This window comes from Anser brachyrhynchus (assembly GCF_964034855.1).
Source record: "Anser brachyrhynchus genome assembly, chromosome: 4".
In the NCBI taxonomy this organism is placed as follows: Eukaryota; Metazoa; Chordata; class Aves; order Anseriformes; family Anatidae; genus Anser; species Anser brachyrhynchus.
In genome coordinates this window covers 64,043,523-64,060,817 of record NC_137698.1, presented here as the reverse complement: position 1 = coordinate 64,060,817, position 17,295 = coordinate 64,043,523, and the positions used below count along the sequence as shown (strand labels likewise).

The 17,295-nt window shown below is 36.7% G+C and overlaps 1 protein-coding gene across 9 annotated transcripts in view; it reads right to left on the bottom strand.

Moving 5' to 3' along the window:
- The window catches only part of LOC308194188 (uncharacterized protein), a 208,397-nt gene that overhangs the window by 81,810 nt on the left and 109,292 nt on the right, over positions 1 to 17,295 (bottom strand). For 2 of the 9 annotated variants that reach the window (XM_080589715.1, XM_080589714.1), the window contains one exon: positions 6,281 to 6,931. The exons of 5 other annotated variants lie outside the window; for them this stretch is intronic. In XM_080589715.1, the coding sequence (XP_080445841.1) occupies positions 6,281 to 6,879 (599 nt within the window). In that variant the 5' untranslated portion in view covers positions 6,880 to 6,931. Of the gene's footprint in view, positions 1 to 213; positions 2,810 to 6,280; positions 9,846 to 17,295 lie in introns of those variants that run through there. 2 more of the 9 variants (XM_080589717.1, XM_080589716.1) reach the window with 2 other exon arrangements.

Sequence of the window (17,295 nt, the reverse complement as noted above, 5' to 3'; positions counted from 1 at the left end):
CAGTGGCATGAGACCTTATTTCAGCACACACAATGTATAATCTAAAGAGAAAGAAATCCAATAAAGCAACCCCACAGAGCTAATAGTCGGTAAACTATATTGTATATAAATATTCCTAATCAATAACCATTTTTTTCTCTAAAAGCTATGGTTTATCATATCCTTCTGGATTCTTGTTTTTCCATTATGTTTCCAGCAAAAGTTCTCTCTCTGCGACTAAACACAGGAATAATAGGTACCCATGCATCAGCCATTTAGCTGTTAACAAACAGAGATAATGGCCACTGGGAATGTAAAAGCTAGACTACTTGGCTGCTCTGACAAATGAAATCCAGGAGTAATGAGTCACACTAGATGTGATTCTTTAAAAAGAAACATTGGCAAACTCTCAGATTTTAAAATAACTTTGCTGAGATCAAGTGGAGCTGTCTTCAGCCATGATGAAAAAGCTAAAAATGAATATCTGACTGTGCAGATAATTCCAGCAGCCTGGCAGCATTCATTTGCGAAGCAGCCTAGCCTGATAAGATGCTCACACTGATGCTAATACGAGCTGGATGGTGTGGATACATATTGCATAATCGCTGCATGCATGGCACCTTCATTCATACAGAGCCGTCTGCGGTTATCAGCTTAGAGAGATGATAATGTGTGTGCCCGTGAGCCAGCCTCTTCACTGGGTTTTTGGTTTGCTCTGCAGTGCTAGGCAGACTGCAGAGTGCTCACTTTCCTGAGCAAGAAAGGCCAAACATCTCTTCCCCTGCAATTCTAGCCGTGTCTATGCCATCTTAGCAGTCAAAGAGAAGGAGGTCAGGGTTGGAAAGTGGGTCTTCTTCAGAATATACAAAGTACACAGGTCTTGACACAGATTTACAAGCTCTGTTTGTATGGATAGTAACTGAGAAATCGCCTATGTAGTTTTTTTTTCTTTCTACTGTGCTGTTTGCTTCCCTTAGTCAGAAGTAAAAGTCAAGATTTTCATTAAGTTTTGTGGTTTTGCTCCATTTGAATGTGTACCAAGCCCAACCACTTCTCTGCAAGTTTTCAAAATATTTTTTGAGTATGATGCTGTTGCTGGAGGAAATGCTATTTTTCATTTCTATGTACCTCATGACAGCTCATCCCCAAGTTGTTTGTGATTCAGGTACATCTAAAAAAATTATTAGAATAATATAACATTTCTCATCTGTCTGCAAAAATAGTGCATGCAGAAGTTTACCGCCAGAGAAAGACCTACATAACTTTCTGGTTCAACAAGAAAATCTCAAAAAAACGAAGTTCAGGGCTACAGGAAAAAAGCCTACCTGTCATATCATATATCTTTTAGGCTTTGAGGAACCATGCATTAACCAGTAGAGGCAAAGCAGTGAGCAGAAACAAATAAAGTGAAAAATCCCAGACACATTCCAGTTTCGGCACAGTGAATTTCTTACAGAGTTCTCTTCAGGCAGACTTTCTTTTGACTCCTAACTAAATGATCATTACTAGATGAAGTCAAAGTTTGCACTTCAGTGCTTTGCTTCACCAGCGTACAATGCAAACCACTGACACTGCTGACTGAAATAATTTTATTAGGCAGCAGAGGATTTCTCAAATGCTTAAATTAAAATTGCAGCTGTTCATATTTTTTTTCAGTATTACATATATATATATTTTGTATCAGTAAAGAAATTCTAGTCACACAATAGTGCTGAGCAGTGTTGTGCAAAATATTGGTATTTTACAGATACGTCACACTACAGAGATTGATTTGGGAAACACAGGTGAATGATGTATGAAATGCAAAGCAGAAATGTCACTGATCACTGATATAACTATTATATTCAAGAGCAAGCAAAGATTCAGTTTTACTGCCAGGCAAGTTTGCAATACTTCCATTTTATCTAGGCTACTTGTGCTTTCTCAGCAGAAAATTCACATTAAATAACATTAAGCAGAAAAGAAGAGACTACGCAATAGTGGAGTTCTCTGTAAAGGTTTTATCACTGGGAGACTGGGTTGCCTGAGTTATTCATTAGTTGGAATATGGCAGATTTTTCAAAGGGAAACAAAAGATGGTAAAAATAGTATTATTGAAATATTCTTGCATTGGTTTTTCATACATATTTCTCTAGATTCCTTTGTTATTATGAGACCAATCGCACAGATCACAAAGGAAGAAACCAATGCATAATCAGCACATTAACTTCTGCAGATTGCCTCTGAAGGGTCTGATTCAGCCCTGTTGAAATCAATAGGAGTCTTTCCTTTGATTTCACAGATTTTTAGATTTAGTCATTAAGATTAATTCATTAATATTGTTTTTAAAATCTAATAGTCAGGACATTACACAACTATAAAGAGTTCTCTGCATCCTTTTTTAAAGCCAAGAGTGACCCCTCTGCATGACTATAAAAAAAAACAGTATGATCACCAGATATCTGAGTGAACATTTTAATGGTAGATCAGAGGCATCTCCTGTGCCTCTGCCTGAGACGCTACCCATTGTCCTCAGAGGGAAGGCAGGAGAGAGGATATGAGTGTTCTTTTCTTTTCAGGGTCCTTGCTAGATACAGATACCTTTTGGTAACTGTTGCTCAGCTGACTAGTTTTTGAGAAATGTCCCCAGTGAAACAGATAGCAAACTGAGAGCAGAGTGAGGGTGAAATGATCAAAAGTACAAATTCATCAAAAGTATAAGGATTTTTAAACATATATTTATAATCTATCAGGAAAAAATGGATAACGCAATCCCATGATACATCAGGCACATTTTGGATGAGATAGTCCTTTCGTAGGTTTGGAGGAAATGCTGACATGCCATTGTGTCCTAAGAACAGAAATATTAAAAATGAAGTGTAAGGCTATCTCAGTTAATGGAATACAAACATAGTTAAATATAAACACAGTCCTGGAATTACAGAAAACAAGAATTGAAAATAACTCAATGACATCCAGTCATTCCTTTACTCTGAGACTGAATGAGCTATTCTTATGTCATTCCTGACAGGTATTTTCCCAAACTGCGCTTAAACATTTCTCAGATGGGGCTTCCAGAACTGTCCGGACACCTCTCCAGTTCTTCATTATCCTTTGTTTGTATACTTTCTTATGCCTGCAATTGCCTTGCTGTAATTTAGGAGCATCTGTTCCTGTCCGACAGGCAGACACAAGGAAGAGCTCATTCTCTCACTCATCTAAGGACTGTTATTTAAAATTCTAGTCTTCTGATCTTTGGACCAAAAATATCCAACACCTTCATTTTTCCCCATATGTCCCTCCTTAATCTTTATCATTCTCACTGCTGTCATTTGGTCTCTCTCCAGCTAACATGCATCTTTCTCCAGAACCCAAGCTGGCCACAGGACACATACTGAAGACATAACCTTACTCAGAAATCTTACTGTTACAACTGTTACTTAATGAGTATATACACATGTATTTGCCTTTTTAACAACCACTTTTTTTCTTTTCTTTTCTTTTTATGGAGACTTATTTTAAACCCCAGTTTATTTCTGGAGATATGCTGCCTTCCCTTCTGCTTTTTGTGCAGTTCATTATTCCTGCAAAAAGGCAGAAATTTGCGTTTTTTTTTTTTCTTTATTGAATTGCATTCTATTTTTCCAGACTATATCTCCAATTTATCAACACTGTTGTAATTGTAATCCTGTTTTCTCAAACACATATTGCCCGACTGGTGAACTTAATACATGTTTTCTCCACCCTGTCTTGCAAATCACAAACAGAAACATTGCATAGTGTTCAGGACAATTCTTATAAACACCCCCTCAGTCCATCTCTCAAATTTTATCATGATTTAGTAACTCCTACTCTTTTAATACACTTCTTTCCAATGAGTAAGGTACTCATCTAATAATTGTTTTCATCCAGTCCACATTTCCTAATCATGCATCTGAAGGTCCAGATGTGTATTTAATTCAAGATATGAGACATCTACCAATTTTTTTGCTACCCAGAAGGCCTGTTATCTCATCACTGTACAATCATTCCTTTCATTATCAAAGTTCATATTTAATAGTATAAAATGTATGTGACTAAAATTCAGTTCTAAGATAACCTGTAAAAGGGCAATCAAGGGGAAAGAGATAACATTACAAGATAACAAACAAAATTTGTTATCTAAATCCATGGTTTACTCCCCTGTATTCATGCTTCCACAATAACTGCAAACACTAAGTTACAATATCTTTCCTCATCATCAAACTCTTTTTGCTTGTCAAAGCAGAAGATGTGCCTATTTAGCACCTCTTGGGCTGGCAAACTCCCTGAAGATCACAAACTGGTCTGGAAGACCTCTGGAAGACCATCACCTACAGAAAGTGATGAGCTAACTACTAGTTTTAATACAATACACACCTGGCCCAGTTTAGTTTTATAAAAATGGTGATAGCTGCCCAAGGCATGGCTATGAAGAATCCCCTGGAAAATACTCTCTTTATAATGATTGTCTCAATGCAGTTCAGTTCTAATGTCCACAACAAAGTTCTTTGATTGTTAGGCAGAGGACTGTAAGGGATGTGAAATGTTCTTTCTCATCATCAACCTGTTCAGATTTTATCTAATCAGGCAAGCTAATGGAACATAGATTTTGTTGAACTGTAGCACTTTCCAAATGAACAAGCAAAAGTCAATAACTGGCTGTTAGCTCATGAAGGGAAACTATGGCAGCAAGAAAAATTGTGCACCTCGCTCAACTGATTGTATGCCTAAATGGCTGAAACATTATTTCAGTCTTGAAGTTCTATCCAAAGCTTCTCTGAAACTCTTGAAAATGGTCAGAAATTCTAATGAATAGATATTTGATTTGATTTTTTTTTTACAAGTGTTTTTCCAACTTAGTTAAAACAACAGAAAAAACATTACTCCTTTTGACACCCATCTTAATATCTGGGAGTGGTGAAATAAAAATGTTATTTAACCATTTTAAACCCTTGAAGAAGTTTGACTTCAGTGTAGGGTCCAAAATTGCAAAGATTAAAAAGGAGACTGTGTGTAAGTCCCAATTCATTGTGATGAAGTGCCATAGTGCTACTTAGTGATGTAAAACTGGAACTGGGTGTTCCTATTTTATTTCTTTCATCACAAGCAATGGATCCATGCAAGTAAAACATAGAAATTTCTTGGTGGAGGGCTGAGAAGGGAAAGAAACAGACCATGAGTTTGGGAAAGATAAGCCAGCACTCACTGATGAAAAATCTATTGGAGGACAACTTGTCAGCAGGTGTCATCCCATGGGTGGCAAGAGCTACACTGGAGAGCTCTGAATATTCCCTCTGTTGCCTGTCATCTGTTGAAGCAGTTATACTTGAAATGTATTTTGGGAAATCCTACCCCAAACCACTATTCATGAGAGTAGCCCATATATTTATTTTTGAAGTCCTTAAATCTCTTTAAAATATCTCATAGTCTTTGGGGATACCTGTAAATGCTGAAATATTTGTGGCAATACTTATCCTACATTCCATGAACGACACTCTGACATAAAGGTGCAGTGAATCTGCATTTTGAGGAGGTGTCCTAAGAAGACTGGGTCCTCTACCTTTGGCTTTGCCCAAGTGTCCACATATCTGGTGTTGGGTCAACAGGTTTTTAATGGTATCCCTCCACAGTCTCTTGGTCACTTCTGTTTGAGTCATCACAGCTCCTCAAAGCTGCCTCTATGTCACTTCAGTTCTGTCCGTCATCTGCATGGGCTCTGATCTGCTCCTAATCTCAGCAGTGTTTTCTGCTTTTAACACAGTGACAAGAACAAGGGCTATCCTCATGACTGAATGAAACCTTTTCCACCCACACCTTCACAAAGTAATAACTTTAGCTGAGGTACATTTGATATTTGTCTCTTTATTTATTACCAAAGAGGGTCAATAGTATGCAATTAAGTCCAACTTTCAGGTCATGAAGCATAAGGGTAAAAAAAAAAATAAAAAAAATGGCGGCTCTGTACCTCCTGACATATAACTGCTCCATATGAATACTGAGAAATAGAAATACATAAATATTTTAGAGATATTTGTAGTCATCTGTAACAGTGCATCCACATGACAGATATAAATCAGCCTAGGTTTAAGAAAAACTTGCTATTTTCTCTTATGTTTTATTCTCAACTCCTTCACTTGCTCAGTACTTTTGATTAAAGTTTTTTTTTTTTTTTTTCCACAGTTCTTTCCCAAATTTATTTCCCACTCTCCTGGACTGAAAATAGTGCCAAAAGTCATAAGCTTTGGAGTTTGTCCATCACATTTCATCAACACATTTTTGGATGAAATTTCAGTTGACTTACCTCTTTTTCATAAGCAGATTAAGCTTGATTTTAAAAAGCTTCTTTTTCTTTTTCCTTTTTTTCTTTTTCTTTTTTCTTTTTCTTTCTTTTTCTTTCTTTCTTTTTCTTTTTCTTTTTCTTTCTTTTTCTTTTTCTTTTTCTTTTTCTTTTTCTTTTTCTTTTTCTTTTTCTTTTTCTTTTTCTTTTTCTTTTTCTTTTTCTTTTTCTTTTTCTTTTTCTTTTTCTTTTTCTTTTTCTTTTTCTTTTTCTTTTTCTTTTTCTTTTTCTTTTTCTTTTTCTTTTTCTTTTTCTTTTTCTTTTTCTTTTTCTTTTTCTTTTTCTTTTTCTTTTTCTTTTTCTTTTTCTTTTTTTTCTTTTTCTTTTTCTTTTTCTTTTTCTTTTTCTTTTTCTTTTTCTTTTTCTTTTTCTTTTTCTTTTTCTTTTTCTTTTTCTTTTTCTTTTTCTTTTTCTTTTTCTTTTTCTTTTTCTTTTTCTTTTTCTTTTTCTTTTTCTTTTTCTTTTTCTTTTTCTTTTTCTTTTTCTTTTTCTTTTTCTTCTTTTTCTTTTTCTTTTTCTTTTTCTTTTTCATCCTGTTTTTTTTTTTTTTTTTTTTTTCCCATGGGAAGTTCCCGTTGCTGAGAAAAAGGGCCAGTATTTCACAGAACAGAAAGCCTGGAAGTGAAGATATTTTGATTAAAGGTCACTACCATGTTTTCACAGACTTTCCTCATACCTCCCTTCCACTAGAAGCCAGGCAGTTTAGCTAAACACAAGGTCTCCTCTGCAGTTGTCTTTGTTGTTGAAGGTACAACCCAAACCTCCACAACTGAGGGGATCCACCATATCCTCCGGGCTACTGAAGATGATCCCATGTGACAGCCCAGAATGAGGAAGTGAAGAAAGTCTGTTACAATGCACAGCTGGTACCACACTGCAATTTCACTGTCAAATATATTTTTTTTTTTTTTAAACAGTCAAAGGTCTTCTTTTTCCAAAGAAATTGTCAACAATGGTAACAATGTAGAAAATAACCTCCGCTTTCTGATGAGCATAATGGTGATTAGGACCACATACCACAGAAGCCCTAAAGAAAAGAAAAGATGTCCCTCCTCACTTTTGGGGTATTTTAGATCCATGACACATTTCTACAAGTAGTGATGGTGGAGCATAAATTACTTTGGTTGAAAGTAGGTCAATATGCCACTGATGTTGCTGGTCTGTCTTTTGTTGGTGGTAAAGACATTCTTGATTTTCCTTAATGTTACTTTATGAGAGATAACATACAGAAATCAGAAGTACTGTTGTTATTGCTGGTTACTGTACCACCAGCAAGGTACCTCTGAACAGATATATTAAACATCTTCTTTTTTTTTTTTTTTCCAAGGGTAATATAGTTGAAAACAACTTTCTATATATCAGATGTTGACTCTTGTGGGATTATGGCAAGCAGTGATAGATTTTAACATTCAGTGGGCCAAGCTGAGAATTTATGCTGGGAAACTTATACTGTGAAGATTCAAAGAAGTGAGACATTACTCACTCTTATTTTGGCCCCATAATATTAGACTATTATTCAAAAAAGGCAAAAATATATGTCTAGGCTGGGGTATCGTGACAAATTAGAAGGCAGGGATTGCCTTTGGGAGTGCTTATTATTTTTCCTTTTAGCCAGTTCCAAAGTCTTTGTAATTTATTCTAGGAATCACAATCAAACTTTACTCCTCTCAATTCTTTCCCAAATGATTCTTCACTGCAGAAATACGAGATACATTTTTCAGTTTTGTTTTAGGCTGACAAGTTCTTTTTGCTCTTGACAACAGATGACATATATAATAACAACAACAAATCTCTAAGACAATTCTCCCACACTCCCTGTTTTGTTGACCAGCCCTTGAGGAATACAGGAGAAGAGTTCAGAATATAAAGTGGTTTGACCACATAGCAGCAACCCTGGATCCATCTGCTTCTGAGCCTGTTTTTCAGCGGGCCTCTCATGGGGGCCCTGCAAGCAGGTCCTACAATACCAAGAAAGACTCTCTCCAAACCTAATATTTAATTTACACAGTGTGTCCAGTCCACATGGACCTTTGAAAAGAAAGGTATCACAGACAGGCTGACTTTAATGACAGTGTCTCTTTGAGGGAAAAAAAAAAGAAACATGAGGACTTTCACTTATGGTCTGGAGAATCGTACCAAGAGGAAGTAGTGAAAAATAATTAATAAATCCTTTTGTGCCCAGAGTTACTTTTTATACATTTTAAAGTGTTATTTATGGCTCCCTACTCTCTGAATGCTTTATTTATTTGCACTGGGTCTTTCAGCTAGCACTGTTTGCTATCTTGCTTGAGGTTATATCAACAGTCTGATAGAGAAATGCATGCCAGTAAGTGTCATTGCCCTTCTTGGCAACATATTCAGGTTTCCTTAGGATCAAGTCATCCTACAAACTTTAGTTGCTATTACTTCAGGCAAAGTTTAAAGAGATCTGCCATTGCACTAAAAAAGGCTCTAACACAGAACTAAATGACACCACCAGAAATGTTGCTGAAAGCAGGAAATGAAAGAATATGCTCTATGGTATATCTTCCTTGTTAAAGATGGAGAACATCTGAAGTTAGGATTTTTATTTTTGGCAAAAAAGGACCATAGACTATTCTGTTGAAAATTCAACACATCTTAGCTTCTCAGTCTGCAGACTGTTAAGAGTTCTGGGTAGTGTAGTCTAAAATGTAAAGGCTTCAACGAACTTTAAAACTCCTCACGGAAACCATTGAAAACATTTCTTACAAAAAAATACCACATGAAGAGGGTAAAAGAGAAAGTGCATCCTGTGAAGCAGCTGTTGGGTATCACAGAAAACTCATCTGGTTTATACTGACAAAGGTAGTACAAGACATCATATAGAATACAACAAATATAAAAATCTATTCAGGTTTCTTTTTGTTGGGTTCCTCAGGATGCAAGCAGATATTCACATTTGCAATCACTTTAAAAATTATGGATGTAGATAAATTATAGTAAATGAAATCTTAAAGAAAAGTTGAAAAAAGAAAACTATTTTCCAGACTGTTGTTGCTTCCCGCATTAAAGATGTTTTTAAAGATTTGTATGGTTTTCATGATGTGTTTTACATGAGCCAAGACAAACTTTGTTATATAACCTCAGCTGAAATCCTCTGCTTTCCAGGTAACTTCAGATTGCTTATTAATGTAAATTTCAAAGGTTTGCTACAGAGATGCCATTAACTGTTACTGTAAGTTTTGTTTCAGGATGGGCCAATACCCTCAGAATTTTTTAAATGAAAAAAAAAAAAAGTTTAAAGAACAGTGGTACTGTCATTTTATATTAAATATCTGCAACAGGTTTAACAGCTGAAACTCATGGGATTATCCAGCTTTACAATCCCTGCTGAGTAAACTGAGCTAGGAGAAAGCTTTGTTTCTGACGGAAAAGGTGCCACCATAGCCCCACAAATCAAACACATTAGGATTTACGTTCTTGCCTCTAAGCTAAATGGTCACTTGCTGCACTACATAAACAGCAAGGAAAATACTCTTTTGGCAGATGCCCTGACCTGCATGAGTGGAAAGCTACATAAAAGCTTCTGAGAAAGGCCTGTTTAAAGCTGAACACAGAGAAATTTTCCCTTGGAGTTAGGTAGTGTCAGCAGTTTTGGATAATCTTTGTCATATTAGTGGCATTTGTATTGTATTAGTGAGTTCTATAGCTTAATTCAATATTAAAAATACTAGCACAATGTGAGTGGCTATCATTCTCCATCTGACATCTCTATCCTGCAATGGACTTTTAAAAACCATTAACATAATAGTTAGTATTAGAAAAATTATTCTGATAAATAAAGCAGGGGTAAAAAAACAATAGGGAGTTTTAAAAAGAGCACTAAAGCCAAAGAAGACTCAGATATATTTGGGGAAAAAAGAAAAGGAAAAAAAAAAGAAGGAAACTTTTTTTTTTGCCATTGAGTGGTACATAGAAATACAGGCTTTTGTCAAATTGCCTGCTGATTTCTTTCATTCTTCCCAGAGCTCATAAAAGTCTATGCAATATGACCTGAGTTATGGAATGGAACATACACTTATTAAATTTGCAGCTGACATGAAGGTAGGAAGGACTGTGAGTAAATTGGAGGGTAGGATTCAAATTCAAAAATCATCTTGACAGGTTGGAAGAATGGGCTGAAAAGAACAAGGTGAAATTCAGTAGAGACAAATGCAGCTCTCATGCAGGAGTTCTCAGCTGTGGAAACTGAAGATAGGGAACTGGTCAGATAGCCATTCTGCAGCTAAACATAAGGGCTTATTGAGAACTGAAGGTGGTGGTCAAGTCCCCCTAGGTATGCCCCAGGTTTGCAATAACCTTCAGGCAATAACCTTCTAGAAAGTTGCAGACCAGCTGGAGAATATTCCAGAGACACGATAACAGTCAGAAGTCAAGGAAACATTGCGCCACGATCAAAGAAACTTAAAGAAGAGGATGATGAGGGTCATGATAACATTTTCAAGTGTGTATAAGGTTGTTGTGAAAGGATGAGGAGGAACATCTGGTACTCATTGCCACAGAGTATGGGACAAGAAGTTAGAGGTTTAAATTACTAGAAGAAAAATGCGAGTCAGACTTCATGGAAAGTACTGCAAATGTAGAGAGAGAAAATCAATATAAAGGTTCTACTGATGAAGGCCAGAGGATCTCTAACATTAGAGGTCTTTAAGGACATCATACTGTTGCAAAACAGCCTGCCCTAACAAACCTCTCTCAGAAGCGACTATTCTGGGGAAATGGACTAAGTGTTCTCCTGATACTCTTCACAGTTGTATCCATCCATGGGTCTACGAATTACAAGAGACCATGCAACTATTAATGATTAGGTGACGCTGCATTTCTTCAAGGGAAGTGCAGCATGTCTCAGGTTTCAGGAAGGCAAATATTTATCAATGACTTTTGAATGATGCACAATTATTTAGAAGTACGTAATACCAGAATTTCTGGTATCTTTTAATCACTGGCTCTGCAGTCATTCCCTCTGCAAAAATAACCCAGTTTTTTAGTCTCTTGGTATCAATCCTCTATCTTCTAAATAGCTGTAACTCAGTGCTATCATGAGGCTTCATTAATGAATGCTTATACTGCATACAGAAGATCCTGGATGAAAGGGGATATAAAACTGCAAGTAACTATCCCTTATTTATTATGACCACGGCTCAATAAATGCTAGTTGTTTCCAGTTTTGTTAAATAGCACTGGTTCCTTTATATTAAGAATATGAATTTTGGATGAAGTTGAAAACCAAATTCAACCCTTTTTGATCTTTAGAACAAAAATGTTCCAAGCACTATGAATTCAAGGCTGTGGCATGAAACACTTTGTTTGCAAGGATTAGCAGCATGTAGACCAGAGAGCTGGAGATCCCTGACCTCTGCAGTGATGGAGCCATAACTCCTTACTTGTCAGCTGCCTCCTCTCTTGTAACAACCTTCTACCCACAGCAAACACGTGCCACAGTGCACATTTGAGCAGCTGTGACCTGTACTGGAGGTCAGCTGCATTCCCAGGAGCCCATGAGAATTAAAAGGCAGTGTGATCTCGTCCTCCCCAACTCACAGTGTGGTCTTGTGAGCCCCAGTATCACCCCATCATTCTGCTATCCAACAGATCTCTGCGCTGCACACCTGTTCTTGACACTAGTATTTTGTCACCTACAAGAGTCGCATTCACTCCACAGATTCAAGTGTAGTCATGACTGTGACACAGATAAAACAGTTTATTTTCTTTATCTGTCAGTCTTAAGGCTGTAAAAGTGCTTGAAATTTGTATTATATATGATGCAGAGCACTTAGTTACTTTTGTGGTATTTATAGCGAGAAAAGCTTAACCTTTAGAGGAAACTAAACCAGATAAAAATCTAAGACAGGCTCCAAGCTGACACCCATGTGCTTTGACACAGACTAGAGTGATGATTTGGCCTTCCTGAGGCTTAGAGCTAGAGTACCAGGGTAGGTTCCTCATCTCCTTATTCAATGTTTAGGCAGAATAAATTACATTCTAGAAGTCTTTAAAATAATCTGCACGTCCTGCAAAGAAAATCCCTAAGGCCAAAACATGGAACAGGGATTTGCCTATAACAACACAGCAGGAAAACTCTGAGAATACAGTCATCTCCTAAAGATAGCCCTTTTCAGGTGCCTGCATCTGTTCAGAATTCATTGAAGCAAAGAGCCTGTGACCTTTTCTAAAGGAAGCTGAATGGAAATGACTTCCTGTTTTATTTTGCAAGTGTGGGTAGTCGTTGCCTCAGGGCAGTCCAGTACTAATGTGCGAGTAAGTCAGACGCTAACTTGTTCTCAAAAAAACTGCCAGTGATATCAAGACAGCACAATGCAACCTCATCTCCCATCCCACAACAGAGAGCACAACTACTCCCAACCTCTTTCACTTGAAGTCATGGCTGTGTGCTACTCTGGCAGTCTTAGAGGAGCCTCTTTGAGCAGGGGACTTGCCTAAAGCTGGCTTTGGCTCCACCATACTTCAGGGTAGCTAATATAAGCAATACGCAATAAGGTTAGCTGGTTAAAAGCAGGATGATTGCTTTCTAGAAAAGAGTGGAGATACTGAGGCCACTGTTCCCCCAGGCAACCTCTTGCATATCGTTCTTGCTGATAATGAATCTCTTAAACCTACCGATACTAGTCAGAGGGTAAGTAGTCCAGATTCGGTCTCCATGTCTCCCACCTCCATAACTATCATGTTAAAACACCCTCTAAGATGGAGGTATGTTCTGCATTTTTTGTTCAGGTAAGCAGAAAAATATTCAAAACCTGGTCAAAACATAGGGTGCATTTTCAGTGGAATCCAATTTAATATGCCTGTAGCCAGATCTTTGCTGGACAAATACATAACTCTAGTTTCTGTACTATGATGAACTTAGTTATGATAGATGTGCCATGCCACAGAACTGTCAGGTCTAAGATGCTTCTGGGCATGGGCTCAAGAGAGCCCCTGTTTCCCAGCAGCTGGCATGTGGGTGACCACGGAGTCCAATTGCTTTCTGGGATAAGTAGCAACTGAAGAGAGGACTCAAGGTCTCAGTTTTATCACACAGGTATTTGTGCAAGACCTACACATGATTGTATGCATCCAAATCTTTATGAATCTGCCTGTAGTAGCTTACATTGCCTTATTTATCAGACTGGGAAATCAAGACAAAGTTGGGTAAGCAGCTTTCCCAAAGCCAGCGTGTTTTATCCTAAAGGTAGCCAAGCAAGACTCATTGGATTTAAGTTTCTCATTTGAGGATTTAGGCCCAAGGAACTTGGCCTAAAGAAACTAAGGGAGAAAGCTTGGAATAATCAAGAAGCTCTTGACCCCTGGCCCAGCATCCTGCTACCCTGCTGGTAGCCCTGCTTGCCTCCCTTCAAGGGAAAACGAAGTTCACTTCAGTGGAACATTTCTGGGAATTTGAGCTATTAGGGTGCATTCACTATTTAATTTCTAGGAGCAGGCACTGAAATTAAAACACAAACAAAAACCTACCCTTACTCATGTGATTCTCATGAGAAAGTAATTGGTCCCCCATGGACTTCCTTACATGGCTTACACATGACAATACCAACACACACAAATTAATTAGATGCTTGGCATTTCCTCTTTCAGGAGATTATTTTTTCATAAGTTATAATAAAGTATTTTATTGAATCAACCCTTAAATATCTTCCCTGTAGTGCCATGGCCCTTGTCACTTTCTTTCGCCTGAGCACCTTGCTCTTAATCCATGAATAATGAAACTGAGCAATTACGTACGCAATGCCTCCTGCTGCAAAGCCCCGAAACTAATCTGATGGGGTTTTTCTCTTCTGCTTTGGAAAGTCTGGGCACCCCTGAGGGGAAGAAGGTGATACTTGCCTTTGGTAATCTGGGTAAAAGGCACAGTGAACATTTCACAGTATTCCAGTTGCTCAGTTTGCTTAACCTCATAAATATTTTATAGTAGCCTAATGGGGTGCAAAAAACAGAATTTCCAAATTTTTTACCCACTGCTATTGTAGTCACTAATGAGGAAATGTCAGCATTTATTTATGGTACGACAACACTATATGGTTCCTTCATGAGCTATATAATTCTGATATTTTTCACCTCACCAAAAAATTTGTTTCAAAGAGACCTTGGGTGAATTTTGCAGAGCTGCAGTTGTGAACACAGAGGTGAATCTACTGACACAGCTACAGCAGATGCTTTTACTACTGTTCATTAACTTTAGCTCTGCTGCCATCAGAATTACATACAGAACATAAAGGAAATTAAAAAAAAAAAAATTAAATGACTCATGCAATTTGATTTCTGCTGTGTCATTTCCCACTGTTTTGCTCTTTGTACCTCAACAGGCTGGCAATCAAACAGACTATTGAGGTCATGGTACAGAAATGAATGGCTAGGGTTCAAAGTTGAAAATGCAATTATCTTTTCCACTGCCAAAGAGAATTACAAGAGTAACATTACTGAGGCTATAACAGAAAACTCCTTCCAGCTTTTATTCTGGTTTGATTTGGCAAAGATGTTCTCCTCTTTCTTTTCCCTTTCCCCTTTCCCTACCTCCTTCTTCTTCCCCTTCCATTTTCCTTTCCCTTTTTCTCAACTTTGTGGTGAGGTTTAGACATATTTATTTCAGAAAAGGGATGTATTTCATGCGTTCTCTTTGAAATCTATTAATGCCTCATTTTATCTTCATGTCACAAGGTGTACTTGAATTTCAGATATTTCTTTTCTCTGGTTTTAAGGATATTCGCTTCATCTAAAGCCACAGTTAAAACTTTCTGTTCTTCTACAGGGTAAAAGATCAAACATGGTAAAACCAGCAATTAAGAAAACTTTTTTTTTTTTTCTTTTTCCTTTCTGCTACAATGTATGAGTTTTGTGAGCAGAGGAGATGGTAAAATGGAGGAATGAATGTATAAATCCTTATTCATCCAATATTCATCTATATGCAGTAGAGCTACCTAGCAAGTGCCTGGTTGTATCTGAATAACAAAACAGTTGTTTGCCCATTCACCTATTGGATTATCATAAAAGAACGCAAACTGAAGCTTGCAGGTGCTTCACTAAGTGAGATTTCAGTACAGGAAGACTGCAATTGTTCAGAATTATCCAAGTGATAATATCCAATACGATACAAGAGACAAGAGGAAAATCTGGGAGGTGGGAAGGGGGTTGGGGGGAATTTACCAGAAAATACCTTTCAGCAAAAAGATATTGTTCTTGAATTTAAAATGCACTTGTTCATTACTGTCTTTACGTTGATGAATTTTTTATTATTGCCCTCCCCTGATTTATGTTTTCTTATTTATTTGTGAGTGAATCTATTTCCAATGCATTTACTTTCCTTCAGCAAGTCTCTCTCAAATATTCATTAGTTATTAAATTGCTTTTCCTAGATCAATCAGGTGCTAATTGCACTTATTTTGAAAAACCTCATTCAATGCTGCCTTACCACTGTAACTCCATCATATTTAGTAGAATTGTTTCCAGTTTATTCCAGTGAATTTGCAAGGATAATCAGCCATATGAACTCTTTTGGACCAGTTCATTACGGAATGTGGGTGCTTATATGTCAGAGGTTACAAAATATAAATTCTAGGCATAACATTAAATTTGGAAAGCCTTTAAAAAGGTGTTAGGACATAACTCTTTACACAAGCATATGGAAAACTGCTTGAGAAGAATGATCCATTATAAAAAATATATATTATATTGGAAGACGTTTTGATAGGAAACATGGAAAAATGGAAGTATGTAAAATGTAACCTTAACTTTGAAACTTCAACTTGTCAATTAAATAAGGATACAGAACCTGGAGTTCTCTCTTGTAGAACTTGAGGATGCAGAACTTGAAATAATCTCAAATATCTTTAAATGCAGCTATTAGAGCAAGATTTTTTATGTAAAAGCCCATTTCACAACAGTGTAATAATTAGAGTGTGAGTGTCATGAAGACCTTTTTTCAGTTCCTTTCTCCTCTAGAAAATTCAAATCAAAATTCACATACTAGAAATTGTGTGAACCACAGAGTTTATTTTTCAATAAAAATATTTAAGATGTTAGAGAAATTGTAAAATTATATTTCAACATATGCTTCAAAATGTTCACATTTAGAAGAATCATCTTAGCAACAGGAAAAAATTCCTAAGGAATTTTCAACATCAAAAGCCATGGATCACCTCTCAGGGTCATAGACTGACATAGTCCTATAAGATTAACAGTGCTCATTTAAAACATATGTGCTTTCCCAGGTATTTCTATCAGCTGTACACTCAGTGCCATCGAATTTCAAAACTTTATGTTCAGTTAAGTCATTTGCAATCACCTTGGTTTTAACTGTACTGCTGCCTGTGTGGCAGAATAGAGACATATCAAATAAATCACCATATCTTTCCTTTCAATCATTGCTCTCAGGTTCTTAGGGGACACACAGATGGAAAATGAACAAGTAAAAGGAAAGAAGGAGAAATAAAAAATTCAGGTCTGTTAACACTCATAAATCCCCAGGCTTTTCTACAGATTAAAGGCTCAGGCTAAGGGGATAAAGTTAATCTTAAATTTAAGACAAGTCACTTTTCTTTTCCACATCACAGTATTTTTTGCAGCAATAAATAAACACCCTTTCATTTGTTCTAAAATTTTTCTATGTCGAGTGATCTTTGTAGAGCATTCATTGAAATCTTTTAAAGCTATACTTATTCTCAAATTCCTAGTACAAGTCCATGCTCCAGAATATTCAGAACCACACAACATGGTGTGATAGGCAGAAGACAGACAAATAGATAAATTAATTATTTAAAGGGAACAAGCGTTTACTATTATTGCTCAAATTTCAGCAAAGCCAGATGTGAAGTAGTTATAATATAGATTGCATGGACCACGACATTTCTGATGGACGAACAAAACTTAATAAACAGAGAATGTTAGTTATAACCTTCAAAGCGCTTAGTATTAAAAATCTTTAATGAATCAAAATATGAATAATTGAG